At 47.8% G+C, this 22,538-nt stretch overlaps 1 protein-coding gene across 7 annotated transcripts in view; it reads right to left on the bottom strand.

The window, feature by feature from the left end:
• paplna (papilin a, proteoglycan-like sulfated glycoprotein) overlaps nucleotides 1–22,538 on the bottom strand; it is a 324,761-nt gene that overhangs the window by 48,567 nt on the left and 253,656 nt on the right. For all 7 annotated transcript variants that reach the window (XM_038781804.1, XM_038781766.1, XM_038781791.1 and 4 more), the window contains 3 exons: nucleotides 20,433–20,541; nucleotides 18,726–18,855; nucleotides 16,491–16,797 (listed from right to left, as the gene is read on the bottom strand). In XM_038781804.1, coding sequence (XP_038637732.1) covers nucleotides 16,491–16,797; nucleotides 18,726–18,855; nucleotides 20,433–20,541 — 546 coding nt within the window. The remainder of the gene's footprint in view (nucleotides 1–16,490; nucleotides 16,798–18,725; nucleotides 18,856–20,432; nucleotides 20,542–22,538) is intronic.

The following is a 22,538-nucleotide window of genomic DNA, read 5'->3' as shown; positions in this document are numbered from 1 at the left end:
CCTCTATTAAGTCACCTCTTAACCTTCTTCTCTCTAACGAAAACAACCTCAAGTCCATCAGCCTTTCCTCATAAGATTTTCCCTCCATACCAGGCAACATCCTGGTAAATCTCCTCTGCACCCGTTCCAAAGCTTCCACGTCCTTCCTATAATGAGGCGACCAGAACTGTACGCAATACTCCAAATGCGGCCGTACTAGAGTTTTGTACAACTGCAACATGACCTCATGGCTCCGGAACTCAATTCCTCTACCAATTCCTCACCTGAAGAAGGAGCCGTGCTCCGAAAGCTCGTGTTTGAAACAAACCTGTTGGACTTTAACCTGGTGTTGTAAGACTTCTTACTGTGCTCTACCAATAAAGGCCAACACACCATAGGCCTTCTTCACAACCCTATCAACCTGGGTGGCAACTTTCAGGGATCTATGTACATGGACACCGAGATCCCTCTGCTCATCCACACTACCAAGAATTTTACCATTAGCTAAATATTCCGCATTCCTGTTATTCTTTCCAAAGTGAATCACCTCACACTTCTCCACATTAAACTCCATTTGCCACCTCTCAGCCCAGCTCTGCAGCTTATCTATGTCCCTCTGTAACCTGCAACATCCTTCCGCACTGTCTATAACTCCACCGACTTTAGTGTCGTCTGCAAATTTACTCACCCATCCTCTAGGTCATTTATAAAAATGACAAACAGCAACGGCCCCAGAACAGATCCTTGTGGTACGCCACTCGTAACTGAACTCCATTCTGAACATTTCCCATCAACTACCACTCTCTGTCTTCTTTCAACTAGCCAGTTTCTGATCCACATCTCTAAATCACCTTCAATCCCCAGCCTCCGTATTTTCTGCAATAGTCGACCGTGGGGAACCTTATCAAACGCTTTACTGAAATCCATATACACCACATCAACTGCTCTACCCTCGTCTACCTGTTCAGTCACCTTCTCAAAGAACTCAATAAGGTTTGTGAGGCATGACCTACCCTTCACAAAACCATGCTGACTATCCCTAATCATATTATTCCTATCTAGATGATTATAAATCGTATCTTTTATAATCCTCTCCAAGACTTTACCCACCACAGACGTTAGGCTCACCAGCCTATAGTTACCGGGGTTATCTCTACTCCCCTTCTTGAACAAAGGGACCACATTTGCTATCCTCCAGTCCTCTGGCACTATTCCTGTAGCCAATGATGACCTAAAAATCAAAGCCAAAGGCTCAGCAATCTCTTCCCTGGCTTCCCAGAGAATCCTAGGATAAATCCCATCAGGCCCCGGGGACTTATCTATTTTCACCTTGTCTAGAATTGCCAACACTTCTTCCCTATGCACCTCAATGCCATCTATTCTAATAGCCTGGGTCTCAGCATTCTCCTCCACAATATTATCTTTTTCCTGAGTGAATACTGACGAAAAGTATTCATTTAGTATCTCGCTTATCTCCTCAGCCTCCACACACAACTTCCCACCACTGTCCTTGACTGGCCCTACTCTTACCCTAGTCATTCTTTTATTCCTGACATACCTATAGAAAGCTTTTGGGTTTTCCTTGATCCTACCTGCCAAAGACTTCTCATGTCCCCACCTTGCTCGTCTTAGCTCTCTTTAGATCCTTCCTCGCTTCCTTGTAACTATCAAGCGCCCCAACTGAAACTTCACGCCTCATCTTCACATAGACCTCCTTCTTCCTCTTAACAAGAGATTCCACTTCTTTGGTAAACCACGGTTCCCTTGCTCGACCCCTTCCTCCCTGCCTGACTGGTACGTACTTATCAAGAACATGCAATAGCTGTTCCTTGAACAAGCTCCACATATCCAGTGTGCCCAAACCTTGCAGCCTACTTCTCCAACCTACACATCCTAAGTCATGTCTAATGGCATCATAATTGCCCTTCCCCCAGCTATAACTCTTGCCCTGCGGGGTATACGTATCCCTTTCCATCACTAACGTAAAGGTCACCGAATTGTGGTCACTGTTTCCAAAGTGCTCACCTACCTCCAGATCTAACACCTGGCCTGGTTCATTACCCAAAACCAAATCCAATGTGGCCTCGCCTCTTGTTGGCCTGTCAACATATTGTGTCAGGAAACCCTCCTGCACACATTGTACAAAGAACGACCCATCTAATGTACTCGAACTATATCTTTTCCAGTCAATATTTGGAAAGTTAAAGTCTCCCATAACAACTACCCTGTTACTTTCGCTCTTTTCCAGAATCATCTTCGCCATCCTTTCCTCTACATCCCTAGAACTATTAGGTGGCCTATAGAAAACTCCCAACAGGGTGACCTCTCCTTTCCTGTTTCTAACCTCAGCCCATACTACCTCGGAAGAAGAGTCCCCATCTAGCATCCTTTCCGCCACCGTAATACTGTCCTTGACTAGCAGCGCCACACCTCCCCCTCTTTTGCCCCCTTTTCTGAGCTTACTAAAACACCTAAACCCCGGAACCTGCAACAACCATTCCTGTCCCTGCTCTATCCATGTCTCTGAAATGGCCACAACATCGAAGTCCCAGGTACCAACCCATGCTGCCAGCTCCCCTACCTTATTTCGTATACTCCTGGCATTGAAGTAGACACACTTCAAACCACCTACCTGAACACTGGCACCCTCCTGCGAAGTCAAATCTGTGCTCCTGACCTCTATACTCTCAATCTCCCGTACCCCAAAACGACAATCCAGGTTCCCATGCCCCTGCTGAATTAGTTTAAACCCCCCAAAGAGCACTAACAAATCTCCCCCCCAGGATATTGGTGCCCCTCAGGTTCAAATGTAGACCATCCTGTCTATAGAGGTCCCACCTTCCCCAGAAAGAGCCCCAGTTATCCAGAAATCTGAATCCCTCCCGCCTGCACCATCCCTGTAGCCACGTGTTTAATTGCTCTCTCTCCCTATTCCTCATCTCACTATCACGTGGCACGGGCAACAACCCAGAGATAACAACTCTGTTTGTTCTCGCTCTGAGCTTCCATCCTAGCTCCCTAAAGGCCTGCCTGACATCCTTGTCCCCTTTCCTACCTATGTCGTTAGTGCCAATGTGGACTACGACTTGGGGCTGCTCCCCCTCCCCCTTAAGGACCCGGAAAACACGATCCGAGACATCACGTACCCTTGCACCTGGGAGGCAACATACCAAACGTGAGTCTCTCTCGCTCCCACAAAATCTCCTATCAGTGCCCCTGACTATTGAGTCCCCAATTACTAATGTTCTACTCCTTTCCCCCCTTCCCTTCTGAACAACAGGGACAGACTCCGTGCCAGAGGCCCGTACCCTATGGCTTACCCCCTAGAGATGGATGAACCAGAAAAAGAATATGCTTATATGTTTTCCATAGCCTTTTTTTCTTGGACAGGTCACTAGCCTGAAGTTAGAGGGGTGCTGCTCCACATCAACCATGGCTAACCACAATACTCTCCCAACCTTACTGCCTGCTGGTAAAGAGAGGTATTCCCGGTGAATGAGCTGGCACAGCGGGCTAATTTTGGGGGGATGCGATTTACGGTAGCGAGGGATAGGTTTAGGTATTTGGGGATTCAGGTAGCGAGGGAATGGACAGGGCTCCATAAGTGGAACTTAACAAAGCTGGTGGAGGAGGCCAGGGAGGATCTTAAGAGGTGGGATACACTACACTTAACGTTTGCGGGGAGGGTTCAAGTGGTGAAAATGAATATTCTGCCAAGATTCTTGTTTATCTTTCTGGCTCTCCCGATCTTTATACCAAAGGCCTTTTTTCGGAAAGTGGACACAATCATCTCTGACTTTGTATGGGCGGGGAAGGTGCCGAGGGTGGGGAGGACCCTGCTACAGGGGCAGAGGCATCATTGCCAAACTTGCATTATTATTGGGCAGCAAATGTGGACAAGGTGCGGCGGTGGTGGGAAGGAGAAGGGGTAGAGTGGGTTAGGATGGAGGAGGAATCTTGTAAGGGGTCTAGTTTGAGGGCTATGGTGATGGCAGCATTGACAATGGCTCCGAGTAGGTATTCAGGCAGCCCAGTGGTGCAGTCCGCGATGAAGATATGGAATCAGCTGAGGAGGCATTTTAGGGTGGAAGGGATATCTGTGCGAGAATCATGGGTTTGAGCCGGGGGGGGATGGATAGTGTATACAGGAGGTGATATTTGTATTTGGAGGAAGGGTTTGCCAGTCTGGAGGAGCTAAGGGAGAGGGTAGAGTTGCTGAGGGGTAGTAAGTTCAGGTATCTACAGGTTAGGGACTTTGCACGAAAGGTCTGGAAGGAGTTCCCTAGATTGCCGGGGTACACCCTGCTGGAGTGACTGCTGCTTCTGGATGTGGAAGGGGAGGGGAAAATTAGGGATATATATAAGTGGATGGGGGAGCAGGGAGGCGAGCTGGTGGTGAAGATCAAGGAGAAATGGGAAGCGGAGTTGGGAATGGAGATCAATTGGGGAGTATGGAGTGAGGCACTGCAAAGGGTAAACGGGACCTCCTCTTGTGCAAGGATGTGCCTGATACAGTTTAAGGTGGTGCACAGGGTGCATATGACTCGAGTGAGAATGAGCGGGTTCTTTCAGGGGGTAGCAGGTGAGTGTGAAAGGTGTGGGTGGGAGCCAGTGAATCATGCGCACATGTTTTGGGGTTGCAAAAAATTGGGAAGATTCTGGGCGGGAGTGTTCGCGGTCTTAGCCAGGATAGTGGGGAGGGAGTGGACCGGACCCTTTGGTGGCAACATTTGGGGTTTCAGAGAAGCCGGAGCTCATGGAGAGGAGGAAGGCCGATGTCAAGGCCTTCGCCTCTCTGATTGCACGGTGACGAATTTTGCTGGAGTGGCGGTCGGCATTACCACTGGGGGTAGCAGCATGGTTGGGTGACCTGTCCGACTTCCTGCGGTTAGAGAAGATAAAGTATGAGTTAAGGGGCTCAGCAGGGGAGAAAAGGCGGCGGATGTTTGTGACCGTGTTTGAGGGGCTGTTCGTCGCACGGGAGGGGGAGGGGGTTGGTGAAAAAGGAGGAAAATCTGTACAAACTGTATAGTTGATTGTTGGGAAGTATGTTTCCCGGGGTGTTTATTGGCTGTAGCCTACTTTGATACAAGTTTAAATTACATAGAATTTACAGTGCAGAAGGAGGCCATTCGGCCCATCGAGTCTGCACCGGCTCTTGGAAAGCCGGTGCAGACTAAATAAAACGCGTTTTTAAAAAAAAACTTTACTGCCTGCCATAGGTATATTGGAAGGATTTGCAGGTCGACAATTAATCTGTTTGGTCACTTTATGAGAACTCACCTTTTGTGGCCAGGACGTGCTGAAGTAGGATTCAAACCTAGAGCCTCTGCAATAGAACCCCTGTGCCACAGGGCCATGCCAGACAATCCTCTAAGGGCAGCACGGTAGCACAGTGGTTAGCACTGTTGCTTCACCGCACCAGGGTCCCAGGTTTGATTCCCGGCTTGGGTCAATGTCTGTGTAGAGTCTGCATATTCTCCCTGTGTCCGCGTGTGTTTCCTCTGGGTGCTCCAGTTTCCTCCCACAAGTTCTGAAAGATGTGCTGTTAGGTAATTTGGACATTCTGAATTCTCCCTCAGTGTACCCGAACAGGCGCCGGAGTGTGGCGACTAGGGGCTTTTCACAGTAACTTCATTGCAGTGTTAATGTAAGCCTACTTGTGACTATAATAACAAATATTATTATTATTATCCATGCTATTATCCCCAGTACAATGAGCTCCTATCTCATGCCATACCCTTTTAAGTATGACCTCATTGAATGCCTTTTAAAAATTCAAATACATGAGATCGACTGCTTCCTCATTATCCCCCCTGCTTGATACATCCTCAAAGAAGGTTAATAAATTTGTCAATCATGATTTCCCTTTCATGCAACTATGTTGACTCTGCTTGGTTTTATTCCAATTCTCTAATGTCCTGTGACGACTTCCTTAATTGCAGCATTTTCCCAGTGACAGATATTTTCCAAGCTAGCCTATGGTTCCCTGCTTTCTGTCTCCCTCCTTACTTTGTTCTAATCTGTTGGGACCTTTCCAGAATCTAGGGAATTTTGGAAGATTACAACCAATGCATCCATTATCTCATCAGTCACTTCTTCTAAGACATAGGATGCTGATCATCAGATCCAGGAGACTTCTAAGCATTTAGAATCATAGAATTTATAGTGCAGAAGGAGGCCACTCGGCCCATTGAGTCTGCACCGTCCCTTAGAAAGAGCACCCTACCCACGCCCACACCTCCACTCTATCCCCATAACCCAATAACCCCACCCCAACCCACCTTTTTGGACACTAAGGGCAATTTAGCATGGCCAATCCACCTAATCTGCACATCTTTGGACTGTGGGAGGAAACCGGAGCACCCGGAGGAAACCCACACAGACACGGGGAGAACGTGCAGACTCCGCACAGACAGTGACCCAAGCCGGGAATCGAACCTGGGACCCTGGAGCTGTGAAGAAACTGTGCTAACCACTGTGCTGCCCTTAATCTTATTAGTTTTCCTTGTACTTATTCCCTAGTGATAACGATTGTTTTAAGTTCATTCCTCTGTTTTGCCCCATCAATCTCTATGACTCGAGATGTTTTTGTGTCTTCCACCATGGTAGGTGCCAAATAGTTCATCAAGGTTTCAGCCATTTTCTTGTTTCCCATTATTAATTTGGGCAGCACGGTAGCACAAGTGGATAGCACTATGGCTTCACAGCGCCAGGGTCCCAGGTTCGATTGCCCGCTGGGTCACTGTCTGTGCGGAATCTGCAAGTTCTCCCCGTGTCTGTGTAGGTTCCTCCGGTTGCTCTGGTTTCCTCCCACAGTCCAAAGACGTGCAGGTCAGGTGGATTGGCCATGATAAATTGCCCTTGGTGACCAAAAAGGTTAGGAGGGGTTATTGGGTTACGGGGATAGGGTGGAAGTGAGGGCTGAAGTGGGTCGGTGCAGACTCGATGGGCCAAATGGCCTCCTTCTGCGCTGTATGTTCTAATTCCTCAGTCTCATCCTCTAAGACACCAATGTTTACTTTAAGAACATAAGAACATAAGAACTAGGAGCAAGAGTAGGCCATCTGGCCCCTCGAGCCTGCTCCGCCATTCAATTAGATCATGGCTGATCTTTTGTGGACTCAGCTCCACTTTCCGGCCCGAACACCATAACCCTTAATCCCTTTATTCTTCAAAAAACTATCTATCTTTACCTTAAAAACATGTAATGAAGGAGCCTCAACTGCTTCACTGGGCAAGGAATTCCATAGATTCACAACCCTTTGGGTGAAGAAGTTCCTCCTAAACTCAGTTCTAAATCTACTTCCCCTTATTTTGAGGCTATGCCCCCTAGTTCTGCTGTCACCCGCCAGTGGAAACAACCTGCCCGCATCTATCCTTAGACTTAGACTTAGAACAGTACAGCACAGAACAGGCCCTTCGGCCCTCGATGTTGTGCCGAGCAATGATCACCCTACTTAAACCCACGTAACCCGTAACCCAACAATCCCCCCATTAACCTTACACTACGGGAAATTTAGCATGGCCAATCCACCTAACCCGCACATCTTTGGACTGTGGGAGGAAACCGGAGCACCCGGAGGAAACCCACGCACACACAGGGAGGACGTGCAGACTCCACACAGACAGTGACCCAGCCGGGAATCGAACCTGGGACCCTGGAGCTGTGAAGCATTGATGCTAACCACCATGCTACCGTGAGGTCCTATCTATTCCCTTCATAATTTTAAATGTTTCTATAAGATCCCCCCTCATCCTTCTAAATTCCAACGAGTACAGTCCCAGTCTACTCAACCTCTCCTCATAATCCAACCCCTTCAGCTCTGGGATTAACCTAGTGAATCTCCTCTGCACACCCTCCAGCGCCAGTACGTCCTTTCTCAAGTAAGGAGACCAAAACTGAACACAATACTCCAGGTGTGGCCGCACTAACACCTTATACAATTGCAACATAACCTCCCTAGTCTTAAACTCCATCCCTCTAGCAATGAAGGACAAAATTCCATTTGCCTTCTTAATCACCTGTTGCACTTGTAAACCAACCTTCTGTGACTCATGCACTAGCACACCCAAGTCTCTCTGAACAGCGGCATGCTTTAATATTTTATCGTTTAAATAATAATCCTGTTTGCTGTTATTCCTACCAAAATGGATAACCTCACATTTGTCAACATTGTATTCCATCTGCCAGACCCGAGCCCATTCACCTAACCTATCCAAATCCCTCTGCAGACTTCCAGTATCCTCTGCACTTTTTGCTTTACCACTCATCTTAGTGTCATCTGCAAACTTGGACACATTGCCCTTGGTCCCCAACTCCAAATCATCAATGTAAATTGTGAACAATTGTGGGCCCAACACGGATCCCTGAGGGACACCACTAGCTACTGATTGCCAACCAGAGAAACACCCATTTATCCCAACTCTTTGCTTTCTATTAATTAACCAATCCTCTATCCATGCTACTACTTTACCCGAAATGCCATGCATCTTTATCTTATGCAGCAACCTTTTGTGTGGCACCTTGTCAAAGGCTTTCTGGAAATCCAGATATACCACATCCATCGGCTCCCCGTTATCTACTGCACTGGTAATGTCCTCAAAAAATTCCACTAAATTAGTTAGGCATGACCTGCCTTTAACGAACCCATGCTGCGTCTGCCCAATGGGACAATTTCTATCCAGATGCCTCGCAATTTCTTCCTTGATGATAGATTCCAGCATCTTCCCTATTACCGAAGTTAAACTCACTGGCCTATAATTTCCTGCTTTCTGCCTACCGCCTTTTTTTTTTAAATAATTTTTATTGAAGAGATTTTTTTACATGAGAATATTTACCCCCCCTAACCATAGACTATTACACAATATTCCCTCTTAACAGATATCCCCCCCCCCGCCCAACCCCCCGCGCGCGCTGTCCTCCCCCCCTCCCCCCCCCCAAAAAAACAAACAAAGCAACAATTAACATCAAACATGAACTGCGAACAAATTTGTCCGCATTACAACCTTAAATAACCCACAACCCCCGTTGTTGCCACCCCCCCCCCCCCTCCCCCCCCCCCCTCCCCCCCCGGGTTGCTGCTGCTGCGACCTCTGCACCCTATCTTTGAGCCAAAAAGTCGAGGAAGGGCTGCCACCGCCTGAAGAACCCTTGTACCGACCCTCTCAGGGCGAATTTGACCCTTTCCAACTGGATAAAGCTTGCCATGTCATTAATCCAAGTTTCCACGCTTGGAGGCCTCGCGTCCTTCCACTGTATCAGTATCCTTCTTCGCGCAACTAGGGACGCAAAGGCCAGTATTCCGGCCTCTCTCGCCTCCTGTACCCCCGGCTCCACCCCAACCCCAAAGATCGCTAGCCCCCATCCTGGTTTGACCCTGGATCCCACCACCCTCGACACCGTCCTTGCCACCCCCTTCCAGAACTCCTCCAGTGCCGGACATGCCCAAAACATATGGACATGGTTCGCTGGACTTCCCGAACACCTGACACATCTGTCCTCACCCCCAAAGAACCGACTCATCCTTGTCCCCGTCATATGGGCTCTATGTAGCACCTTAAATTGAATGAGGCTAAGCCTCGCACACGAGGAGGAAGAATTAACCCTCTCCAGGGCATCAGCCCATGTCCCATCCTCTATCTGCTCTCCCAGCTCCCCCTCCCACTTGTCTTTCAGCTCCTCTACTGATGCCTCCTCAGCCTCCTGCATTACTTTGTATATGTCCGATATCCTCCCCCCTCCGACCCAGACCCCCGATAGCACCCTATCGCTCGCCCCCCTGCTGGGGAGCAAGGGGAACCCTTCCACCTGGCGGCTAGCAAATGCCTTCACCTGCAAATGTCGAAACACGTTTCCCGGGGGGAGCCCGAATTTCTCCTCCAGCTCTCTCAGGCTCGCAAACCTCCCATCTACAAACAGATCCTTCAGCTGCCTGATGCCCACCCTGTGCCAGCTCTGAAATCCCCCTTCCATGTTCCCCGGGATGAATCTATGGTTCCCTCTTAACGGTGCCTCCATCAGACCTCCCACTTCCCCCCTGTGTCGCCTCCACTGCCCCCAGATCTTGAGGGTGGCCGCCACCACCGGGCTCGTGGTGTACCTCGAGGGAGGCCTACCTCCTTTTTTTAAACAGTGGCGTCACGTTTGCTAATTTCCAATCCACCGGGACCACCCCAGAGTCTAGTGAATTTCGGTAAATTATCACTAGTGCATCTGCAATTTCCCTAGCCATCTCTTTTAGCACTCTGGGATGCATTCCATCAGGGCCAGGAGACTTGTCTACCTTTAGCCCCATTAGCTTGCCCATCACTCCCTCCTTAGTGATAACAATCCTCTCAAGGTCCTCACCTGTCATAGCCTCATTTCTATCAGTCGCTGGCATGTTATTTGTGTCTTCCACTGTGAAGACCGACCCAAAAAACCTGTTCAGTTCCTCAGCCATTTCCTCATTTCCCATTATTAAAACTCCCTTCTCATCCTCTAAAGGACCAATATTTACCTTAGCCACTCTTTTTTGTCTTATATATTTGTAAAAACTTTTACTGTCTGTTTTTATATTCTGAGCAAGTTTACTCTCATACTCTATCTTACTCTTCTTTATAGCTTTTTTAGTAGCTTTCTGTTGCCCCCTAAAGATTTCCCAGTCCTCTAATCTCCCAGCAATCTTTGCCACTTTATATGCTTTTTCCTTCAATTTGATACTCTCCCTTATTTCCTTAGATATCCACGGTCGATTTTCCCTCTTTCTTCCGTCCTTCCTTTTTGTTGGTATAAACCTTTGCTGAGCACTGTGAAAAATCACTTGGAAGGTTCTCCACTGTTCCTCAACTGTTCCACCATAAAGTCTTAGCTCCCAGTCTACCTTAGCTAGTTCTTCTCTCATCCCCTTGTAATCTCCTTTGTTTAAACACAAAACACTAGTATTTGATTTTACTTTCTCACCCTCCATCTGTATTTTAAATTCCACCATATTGTGATCGCTCCTTCCGAGAGGATCCCTAACTATGAGATCATGAATCAATCCTGTCTCATTACACAGGACAAGATCTAGGACCTGCTTGTTCCCTCGTAGGTTCCATTACATACTGTTCTAGGAAACTATCGCGGATACATTCTATAAACTCCTCCTCACGGTTGCCTTGACCGACCTGGTTAAACCAATCGACATGTAGATTAAAATCCCCCATGATAACTGCTGTACCATTTCTACATGCATCAGTTATTTCTTTGTTTATTGCCTGCCCCACCATCTCGTTACTATTTGGTGGCCGATAGACTACTCCTATCAGTGACTTTTTCGCCTTACTATTCCTGATTTCCACCCAAATGGATTCAACCTTATCCTCCATAGCACCGATGTCATCCCTTACTATTGCCCGGATGTCATCCTTAAATAACAGAGCAACACCACCTCCCTTACCATCCACTCTGTCCTTCCGAATAGTTTGATACCCTTGGATATTTAACTCCCAGTCGTGACCATCCTTTAACCATGTTTCAGTAATGGCCACTAAATCATAGTCATTTACGATGATTTGTGCCACCAACTCATTTACTTTATTCCGAATACTACGAGCATTCAGGTAAAGTACACTTATGTTGGTTTTTTTACCTCTGTTTTGAATCTTAACATCTCCAGTTTTATTCCTTTTGTTATTACTGGGCCTATTCACTGTGCTCCCCTCAGTCACTGGACCTTGTACTGTCGCCCTGATGGATTTCTGACTATGTCTTCTCTGCCTTGCACTTTTCCCCTTACTTCCTTTTGTTTCTGTCCCTGTTTTACTACCTTCCAACTTCCAGCATTGGTTCCCATCCCTTTAGCAATTCTTTTCCTTTTAATATACTTGTCGTAGCTCTTCCTAACTTCTTATATTTCCAATTAGTTGACTCTCATATTCAAATTTCTCCCTCATTATTTTCTTAGCCATCCTTTGCTGGTTTGTAAAATGTGCCCAATCTTCTGACCCACCACTAATCTTCGCAGTATGCAAGTCTTTTCTTTCAATTTGACAGCATCCTCAACTCTCTTAGTTAGCGAAGGATGGTGGCTTCCAGTGGCGACATTGTAGGGAGAGGTCGCGCACGAGGTAGGCTTCATACAGGGTCCTTGACAGGGTCCTATTTCACCTGGTTTCTGGGCTTATTTTTTCAAACCACAGATGGTAAATCTTTCGCATAGAATTTTTCTTATACAGTGAAGTATATCTTTGTTGAGCGTTATGAAATCTCGCCTTAAATCTCTCCTTAACTGCATTTCCACCATCTTACCTAATCTCCAAGTCCACTGTAGCTCCGTGGCCAGGAAGTGCTGAAGTGGGATTTATACCCCGACAGTTTCTTTATATAAATTTAAGACATTAGTGTTTGACACACGTTGGTGCAGACATGATGGGCCGAAGGGCCTCTTCTGCGCTGTATTATTCTGTGATTCTGCTTCAAACGGAACATGAAATTCTATCATCCTATGATCACTCTTGCCTGGGGGATCCTTTACCATGAGATAATTAATTAATTCTGTCTCATCGCACATCAATAAGTCTAAAATTGCCTGTTCCCTGGTTGGTTCTGGAATGTATTGTTCTGAGAAAGTGTCCTGAATACAATCTATAAACTCATTCTCCAGTCCACTTTGATTGGGCCAATTGATATGTAGATTAAATATGAAGATTAAAATCACCCATGATTATTGCAGTATCTTTCTTACAAGCCCCCATTATTTTTTGATGTATACTCTCTCCGACAGAGTAACGACTGTTAGGGGACCCACAAACAACTCCCATCAGTGACTTTTTCCTCACTTTCTTATCTCCAATATATTAAAGTGCCTTTAATTCTGTTGTTTTACCTTTTTTGCTGGTGCAGTCATATGTTTGTACGACCTATCCTTTCCTTTCACACTATGGTTGCCAATCTGCACTATTGCCTTGCCCATTCTCAGTAACATTCTAAATATCCCCCTTCACATGGACTCTCTCTCCTCGGCCCCCCAACTATTTAGTTTCAGGCCCTTTCTAGAGTCTTACTGATATGATTCACCAGGACATCACCCGATCATGGTTCAAACTAATGCCATCCCAATCTGCGTGTCTCCCCCTTTCCTCAGTACTGAATGAATTAAAACCCAGTCTTTGAGAATGCATTCATAGACGTCATAGAATTTAAAGTCCAGAAGGCGGCCATTCAGCCCATTGAGTCTGCACTGGCCCTTGGAAAGAGCACCCCATTTAAGTCCACACTTCCAAACTATCCCACAAACACCACCTAACATTTTTTTGGGTCACGAAGGGCAATCCATCATGGCCAATCCACCTAACCTGCACGTCTTTGGACAGTGGGAGGAAACTAGAGCACGCGGAGGAAACCCACGCAGACACGGGGAGAATGTGCAGACCCCGCACAGACTGACCCAAGCCGGGAATCGAACCTGGCACCCTGGATCTGTGAAGCAACTGTGCAAACACTGTGTTACCGTGCTGCCCATTAAACACAGCCCTTGTTTATTCTACATTAGGGGTTCCCGAAATGGGTTCGGAAGTAGGCCAGGCTGATCTATAACGGGGGAGATCTTGGAGTGATGGGGCGAGCGGGGGGGGGTAACTCGGAATGATGGGATGAGCGGAAGGGAACTCGGAGTGATGGGAGGGCGGGGGGAACTCGGAGTGATGGGGAGAGCGGGGCGGAACTCGGAGTGATGGGGAGAGCCGGGGGGGATCTCGGAGTGATGGGGAGAGCGGGGGGGAACTCGGAGTGATGGGGAGAGAGGGGAGGGGAACTTGGAGTGATGGGAAGAGTGGGGGTGGGGAACCCGGAGTGATGGGGAGAGCGGGGGGGGGGGGGGGGAACTCGGAGTGATGGGGAGAGCGGGGGGGAGGAACTCGGAGTGATGGGGAGAGCAGGGGGGAAGCTCGGAGTGATGGGGAGAGCGGGGGGAACCTCGGAGTGATGGGGAGAGCGGGGGGGACCTCGGAGTGATGGGGAGAGCGGGGGGGAACTCGGAGTGATGGGGCGAGCGGGGGGAACTCGGAGTGATGGGGAGAGAGGGGGGAACTCGGAGTGATGGGGAGGGCGGGGAACTCGGACTGATGGGAGAGCGGGGGGGGAAAACTCGGAGTGATGGGGAGAGCGGGGGGGAACTCGGAATGATGGGAGAGCGGTGGGGGGGGAAACTCGGAGTAATGGGGAGAGCGGGGGGAACCCGGAGTGATAGAGAGGTGAGTGTGTTTGTGTGTGTGTGGGAGAGAGAGTTCTGTGTGTGAGAATAAGCGAGGTGTGAGAGATGTGTGAGAGTGGTGAATGTGTTTGTGTGTGTGTGACACAGAGAGAGTCGAGTGTGTGAGAATGCAAGAGGTGTGTGTTTGTGTGTGTGAGAGAGGTGAAGTGTTGGCTAGTGTAGACTTGATAGATGAACAGACACTTCCAACACTGATGAAGGTTCAACTCAATTTTATTAACTATTTCTAACTAACTAACACACGATAACTGTGGGTCTAAATTATGCTAACTTAAACTAGAGACCTCAGCCTTGTCTGAACCAGTTGATTCTCTCAGCACGTGTTGTAAGTCTGTGCTGGGCTGGATGAGTTCTTGTTACACTCAGAGGCAGCGCCCAGAATGAGCGGTAACCGTGGTGCCCTCTGCCTTTATAGTGTGTGTATTCTAACTGGTGATTGGCTGCGGTGTTTGTACATGTTGATTGGTCCCTGTGTGTGTCCATCAGTGTGTGTCTGCACCATGATATACTGGTGTATATTATGACAAGAGGTGTGTGTGTTTGTGTGAGAAAGAGCGAGAAAGAGAGGTGTATATGTGTACGAGAGGTGTATGAATAAGTCTGTGTGAGATGTGTGTGCATGTGCGATTTGTGTGTATGCGTGTGAGATGCATGTGTGCACGTGTGAGATGTGTGTTCGCGTGTGTACGAAATGAGTGTGTGCAAGAGGTGAGTGTGTGAGTGAGAAAGGGAGGAGCGGTGATAGTGAGTGAGTGAGTGACTGAGGAGTGAGTGAGTGAATGGATGAATGAATCAATGAATCAATCCAGCAACACTCCTCTTACTTGAACCAAAGAAGCTGCAACACACATTCCATTAAAATGGCCTATGTATGTTTTTTTTAAAATTTAGAGTACCCAATTCATTTTTTCAATTAAGGAGCAATTTAGCGTGTTCAATCCACCTACCCTGCACATCTTTGGGTTATGGGGGCGAAACCCACGCACACCCGGGGAGAATGTGCAGACAGTGACCCAGGGCCGCGATTGAACCTGGGACCTCGGCGCCGTGAAGCAGCAGGGCTAACCCACTGCGCCACCGTGCTGTCCCATGACCTATGTATGTTTTTGGCTCGTCAACACAAGAAGAATATTTCTAAGGGCTTCTGTCAGTTCTTACTGGGAGCTCAAAAGGTTTTTGTGACTGGAAAAGTTGCTGATGGCTGAAGTAGTAATACAGAGATCTTACCTTGGTGCTTCTGCTTTTTAATGCAGCCCCTAGCTCTCATACTCCCGCAGCACAACCTCTTTCTTCACCATACCTGCTGTTGAGACCTTCATGGACCACAACAACTTCCACTCCAGCATGAGGCAATGGGAGACAACACAGCCTTCTGGACTCACATTCTTGGCTGCACAGGACAGTATGTCGCACCCTAATTATATTCTCTACCACTATATTCTTTTTATTCCCTGCTGCAGCTTGAATGCCCTGCTGCTGCCCACCTTGCACCCCCCCCCCCCCCACCCCACCCCACCCCACCCCACTTTGCTGTGATCAGTTTGCTCAACCTCCCTGCAATTCTCAGACTCATTCACCCAAGCTGCACAAACTAATGGAGGCTCCTCCAGTGCTACATTCTGGATCCCCTATACTTGCCTCACTCCTAGTCACATCCTCCTATCCGTGACCACAGACCATATCTGAAGGATTTGGTTTGATTTCAGAAACTTCAAGGGTGTAACTGTCTCCTGGTTCTTCTGTGAAATATGTGTCCTCTGTGTAATGATATGGATGTGTGTGTAACTAAAGGATTAATTATAACATCTAACTGTAGCACTACCACTAGAGGGCATTAAAAGATCCAGTATAAATAGCAGCTCCTAAAGGATCTTGGTCTCTTTCTACCTTGGAGTGTTCAGTAAGCAGTTGTATATTTAGATAGCTCTCAGTATAGTTAGTATTTATAGTTGTGAATCAGTTCATTCAATCATATTTAATTACTTGATTTCTAGAGATAGTTCCGTGGAGTGTCAAACTCAAATATAATCAACCGTTACTTTAAATAACTGAGTTTGCTTAAGTTGAAGACTTGTGGATTCTTCAGGATCACACCATCAGCTTCAACAGCAACTAGTAACCGTACATATTACTAGACCCAGTAATATAACACTTTCCAGTGTTTCCAGTGGAAACAATTTCTTCAGATTTACTTCATCAAAGCCCTTTATCATTAGTATGCATTTGAAACAAAATACAGAAAGACACAGCAATTTGTTAACACATAAGCACTACCTGTAAATAGACTGTTCTGGTTGTATGGATTCTCTGTTTGGAGGCAGAGGGGACTCGGAATGATGTCCTGTGTGAGGGAGCCACCAGCGTGGTAGTTCGGCGGGTGTGCTGGTTGATTCACTGTGGGTGCTCGATCTCCTGCACCGACTCAGGCACTTCTCCTCTGTGTCAAAGTTGTTCTTGTTCCCATGGCACCCTCCATACCAGAAGCGGTTACAGAGCCCGGCGCCCGAGACGAAGAACCATCGAACTGTCCAGTCTGCGCATGGGCCATTGGCGCTCAGTAACAAGCATGTGGCTGGATAAGCTGCAAATAGGTCCCCCACATCCCAGAAACACAGCAAACATTAGATACTTCACCAAGGATCCATGCTTAAATTTACAGCATCATTGCATCAGAGTTACAATTCCGTAAACTTCAGTTCATCTAAAAATCTGCTACCCGTTTCCTAAAGGCGGCACAGTGGGTAGCACTGTTGCTTCACAGTGCCAGGGTCCCAGGTTCGATTCCCGGCTTGGGTCACTGTCTGTGCGGAATCTGCACGTTCTCCCCGTGTCTGTTTGGGTTTCCTCCGGGTGCTCCGGTTTCCTCCCACAAGTCCTGAAAGACGTTAGGTGAATTGGATATTCATAATTCTCCCTCAGTGTATCTGAACAGGAGCCGGAATGTGGCATCTAGGGAATTTTCACAGTAACTACATTGTTAATTTAAGCCTACTTGTGACACTAATAAAGATTATGATTGCAGTTATTGTAACTCTGTAGCTTCGGCCATCTTCACCCCAGCTCAGCTCTTCTTCTGTTGAAGCCCTCATGATGCCATTATTGCCCCTATACTTGATTATTTGACTCCAACTAATCTCCCATTGTCTACCCCCCATAAACTCAGGAGCATCCAAACCTCTGCTGCCTGTGTCTTCACTCACACCAAGGGCTGGATCCTCCCAAAATGGGACTATGTCCCCACGCCGGTGTGAAAACCCTGGAGTTTCACTCCCGAGTGTCCTCAATAAAAATAAGCCAATTCACTGACCTGCAGAGAGCTAGCAGGGTCCCAGAATGATTCACGCAGCTTTAACTGTGGATGCGGACTCCCGCACCATGGCGGACTCAGACCGTGGAGGCAGCTGCAAAATGTAGGCCCCCCGATTGATCGCGCGCCCGAAGATCCGACTGTCCCGATCTATCCCCCGGCCGCCCATAAGGCCCCCCCTGGTGCTTTGACCCCCCCCCCCCCCCCCCCCCCCAACCAGGGCGGCTGCCACGCAAGCTTCCCGAACGACGATAGGTGGTTAGTACCACGGCGTCGGGAACTCAGCCGGTTGGGAGCGGAGGATCGCAGGGCAGGCCTCTGGCAAAGGCCCCCCAGCCTCGCGGAGTACTCGCTGAACACTTCGATTCTCAGGTCCCGGAGAATTGCCGACCGGCGCCGGGCTCGATTTCGCCGTGAAAGTTGATTCTCTGCCACCACACCAAACGAGATTTTGGCGCGGAGCTGCGGAGAATCCAGCCCCAAGTCCTGTTCACTCATCACTCCTGTGTTTACCGACCTATATTGGCTCCTAGTTAAGAAATGCTTCAATTTTAAAATTTGCATGCTTCAAATCTCTCTATGGCCTCACCCTTCCCTATCTCTGAAACCTCCAACAACCTCACAACCTCTAGGATATCTGCACTCCACTTCTGCCCAGTGAATATTGCTGACTTGAGTCAGTTCACCATTGGTGACTGTGCTTTCAGCTGACTAATTCAGGCCCTAATTCTGGAATTCATTCCCTAAAACAGTTCCAGCTTTCAGACACTTCTTAAATCTACCAGGATTTGGTCATCTGTTGTAATATCTTTTTACAAGGCTTGGTAACAAATTGTTCTGACTTATATTTCTCCTGTGAAGCATCTTGGGATATTTTACTATGGGCCCAATTCGGGAGTCTGCGCAGGCGCACGGCGGCAGCTTGGGCCCGCGGATCTGTGCTGCCTGAACGCTCCCATGGCCGTCCATGAGGCTCCCCCCCCCCCCCCGCCCCCGTTGATTGATCCCCCCGCCCCGCACCGTGGACTGAGCCCGCAGCTGCCACCCGAGGTTCCTAATGCCCGACACGTGGTTAGAACAACGCCGTCAGGAACTTGGCCAGTTTTGGGCGGAGAATCGCGTGGGGAGCCTCTGCACCTTCAAACAACCATGAAACAACTGGACGTTTTGTAAAGCAACTCCAGAAATAAGATGCTACTTACGGTGCCTGGGGCCGGTCCTGCAGCCTTCTCCATTTGGTCCTAATGCAGATGTGGATTCATCATGACAGCAACCAAACATCGAACTCCGACATTCAACTGACGGATTATCCCGAACAGTGACCTCCGATTCCTGCATTAAATACACAAAGCAGCAACTAAATTCAAAATATGTCCCCCTCACACACAATTCTCTTACCTCAGGAGTGTTGATTTGCAATAACAATAACACACTCTGTATATTTATGTATAAAGTGTCTTTAATGGAGTAAAACATCCCAAGGTACGGGTGAGTCAGACAGGATTTGACACCGAGCTCCATAAGGAGATACTGGGACAGATGACCAAATGCTTGATTTAAGGGGTGTTTTAAAATGGGAAGAGGAGCCAGAGTGGTTCGGGAGGATATCCCTGAACATATACCCAGGCAGCTGATGTTGCAGCCACCAATGGAGGAGCGATTACAATCACTCAAGAGGCCAGAAATAAAAAGGCACCAGTATCTCAGAGGGTTGTAGGGCTGGAAGAGATTAGATGGATAGGGATTTGTAAGACCATGGAGGGATCAGAAAATATGGAATGAGAATTTTATCATTGGGGAGTTTCTGGACAAGGGGTCAGTGCTGCGAACAAGCACAATGGTGATCGGGGAATGGGTTACGATATGTGCCTAGTGCTGGATATATTGGACAATGTTGAGACAGGAAGTCAAGAAGGCCTTAGGTTCAATGCTCGGTCTGTGCAGTGTTCATGGAGACAGAAGATGCTACAATTGGATCCGTATTCCTGGTCATTGCACCCAGTGTGATTAGAGAGTGATGTGACCATCAATTTACTTGAGACACGATAGGAAGTAAACTGTGATTTTAATAGACTTACAACTGAGCCTGCCTGCGACCAGAAGAACTGAGGGCAGACTCACAAGGCTGCAGCACTTTATACTTCCGGTAGTGGGAGGGGCTATGGGTGGAGCCGAGGGTGGAGCCCTGTACAAGCTCCTCATCTCCCCCTGTGGGCAGAGACGCGCAACGGTTCACAGACAGAGCCCACAAGGACACAATGCTACACAGTGTGAATTACATGATGTACATTCACCACAGAGAGCATGTGATGAGAATGGGAACAGGTTAAGATGGATGCTCCCCCAGCAGACATTCACTGTCCAGTTTCACACACAATGGACATCAAGGCTGGATACAGCTGGGAAGTCACAAAAGTCAAGTGATTTGGAGAGCTGGGGCAAGGGGAGCAGAGATTTAACAATCAAAAGGAAAATTTATATCAGGAAGGGAACAAATTATTGCCCAAATATTTTCATGCGGTGAGCGTACCCTAGGTGATGCCCTGGGTTCGAAACCCACCAGAGTAGATGGTGAAATTTGAGTTTAAGAAAAATCTGGAATTAAAAGTTTAATGCTGATCATGAAAGCATTGTCGTAAAACCCCATCTGGTTCACTAATGTTCTTTAGGGAAGGATGGCTGCCATCCTTACCTGGCCTGTCTCTTGAACTGCTCTCTGAAATGGCCCAGCAAGCCACGCAGTTCGAGAGAAATTGGGGATGGGTAGGACGCCCACATCCGCTGAATGAATAAGAAGAAAGGACCGGTCCAAATTCTGTCACTGTTCTGTTTTGCTATTCAATTCTTCGAGCATGTGTTAATAACTTGCAGAAGTCACGGTTAAAAAAAAAAGTCACTGGCGTACTTACAGAGACTTGTTGATCATTTCTATTATAATAATCGTCAATTGAATATCTTGAGCACCCGGCCTGGTTATTTCCTCTCGCTGACGTCACTCCATCAGGGCAGCATCCATACCTGGTCATTTCAAACAAATACCATTGATCATTAAGAATAATGCTTCTGAAACAGTTCACTTCGTGGGACACTGAGGTCCCATCCCAAACTCCTATGCTCCCTACTGCAAGATTTCATCAGAATGAATGGGAAGAATGGAATTCCTTTTGATGAGTTACCAGTGAGGTGATGTCCGGTTCTAAACTGTTCAGTTTCAGTCTCATGTCAAGCTACCCACTCAGCTGCTTTCTTTGCCTTGTTTCAGCCCCATAACTGTTGAAAATTTGATCTCGGAGCTGTATGTTGTAACAGTGGCATACATTTTGCTTGGAAAACGACATTGCTGTTGCTTGCACTTAACGACAACTCGTGCACAGAGGAGCTAGTTGGGGCGGGGGGGGGGGTGCCACGTGTATTGGGGAGGTGAGGGTTACAGGCCTCTTTCTCCTATTACCTCGGCTGTGATACTGTGCATCAGTGACTTGCATTTTAGACCAGCCCATGGAGCACATGGAGGACTCTGACAGACCATCTGAAGGGGGGCCCCTTCGCTATGCGAACCACTGAATTAGAACATACTTTAAATATACTGTGAGTGGTGGTAGAGACCAAGTGGAAATCCATGACTTCAAAACAAAACTGGACGAGCACTTCTGGGAAATAAACTTGAGGTGCCGCAGGACGACATGGGGGAATGGGACTGAGCCAGCATGTACTTAATGGGCCGAATGGCCGCCTGTGTTGTCATAACTCCAAGGTTATAATTTTCAAAGGGCTGCAGGATCCATTGTGGTGCGGACGTGCTTTGAAAATCAATATCCTGGAAGTGTTCCGGCCATGGAGTAAACGGTCGCACATTCAGCAGCTCTCGCCCTTAGTGGGTTTTTTAATGGTGTTTCAGCCGGATTTTTCAGAACATTTCTCAACATAAGTTGATCGAAGGGAGAGGAAAAGGAGGTGTCCCTCAATTTATGGAATCGTGTAGAAATAAGAATCGAAAAAGAAGAAACCAAAAGATGAGTGAAAGAAAGGCTCAGAGGTCATCGAGCTCAATGGTAACGAGACAAAGCTCGTCTACGCCAGCTCACTGGTCGATGGAGCAATGGGTCGAGTACCTGGATGAGAAGTTCGCCCGGCATCGCAAGGATTGTACAGAAGATGTAACCCAGATGATAGCCTCGATTAAGAAGGTGGTTGACTGGGTGGAGGAGAAAATGACGACGCAGGGACAGGAGATTCTAAAGCTGCAGGAGCTGGCGACTGAACAAGAGGAAGAGTCCACTGCAATGGCTTTGGAAATTAGCATACTACTGTACAGGACAGCCAGAAACGACTGCTGGATTAAGTGGAAAACTTGGAGAACTGGTCTCGCAGGCAAAATATCCGAATCATTGGGTTGCCAGAGGTAAAGGAGGGATCAGATGCGGGGAAGATGTTGCAGGAGATGGTCGGGGCCGATGTGTTTGACAAGCCGCTGGAGGTGGACCGGACGCACAGGGTGCTCGTACGTAAGCCCCAGGATCGTGAGCCCCCGAAGGCCATGGTGGTCAGGTTACATCGATTCCTCGACAAGGAGAGTGGGCCTGGCAGACAAAACGGTACATGTGGGGCAGACAAAACGGTACATGTGGGAAGAATCAGAGACCCAGGTGTACCAAGACTGGGGACCAGAACACTCAAAGAGGAGATCAAGTTTCAACAAAGTTAAGGCTGCCCTGTTTGAGAAAGACATTAAATTTGAACTGTTATACCTGGCGCGTCTTTGGGTGACCTACGAGAACCGGGAGCTGTACTTAAATTCTCCGGAACAGATAGTTACTTTCATGAAAGACAATAATCTGGCTTAAGTACTATTAAATTCTAACTGTGGTCGGCTGAGTTTGAGGGAAGGGATGGAGTGGTAGGGAGGCGGTGTCTTGTTTAAAATTTCAGTCATTTAATTCTGAGAGTTAAGTTGCGGTGTTCGGGAAGAAAAGGATTTGGGTTCTTTATTTTTTTAAATGTTTTTCTCTCTTTTC

This window comes from Scyliorhinus canicula, chromosome 2 (genome assembly GCF_902713615.1).
Source record: "Scyliorhinus canicula chromosome 2, sScyCan1.1, whole genome shotgun sequence".
Taxonomy (NCBI): Eukaryota; Metazoa; Chordata; class Chondrichthyes; order Carcharhiniformes; family Scyliorhinidae; genus Scyliorhinus; species Scyliorhinus canicula.
Note: the sequence above shows the minus strand (reverse complement) of the source record. Positions and strands in the feature narration are given on the sequence as shown.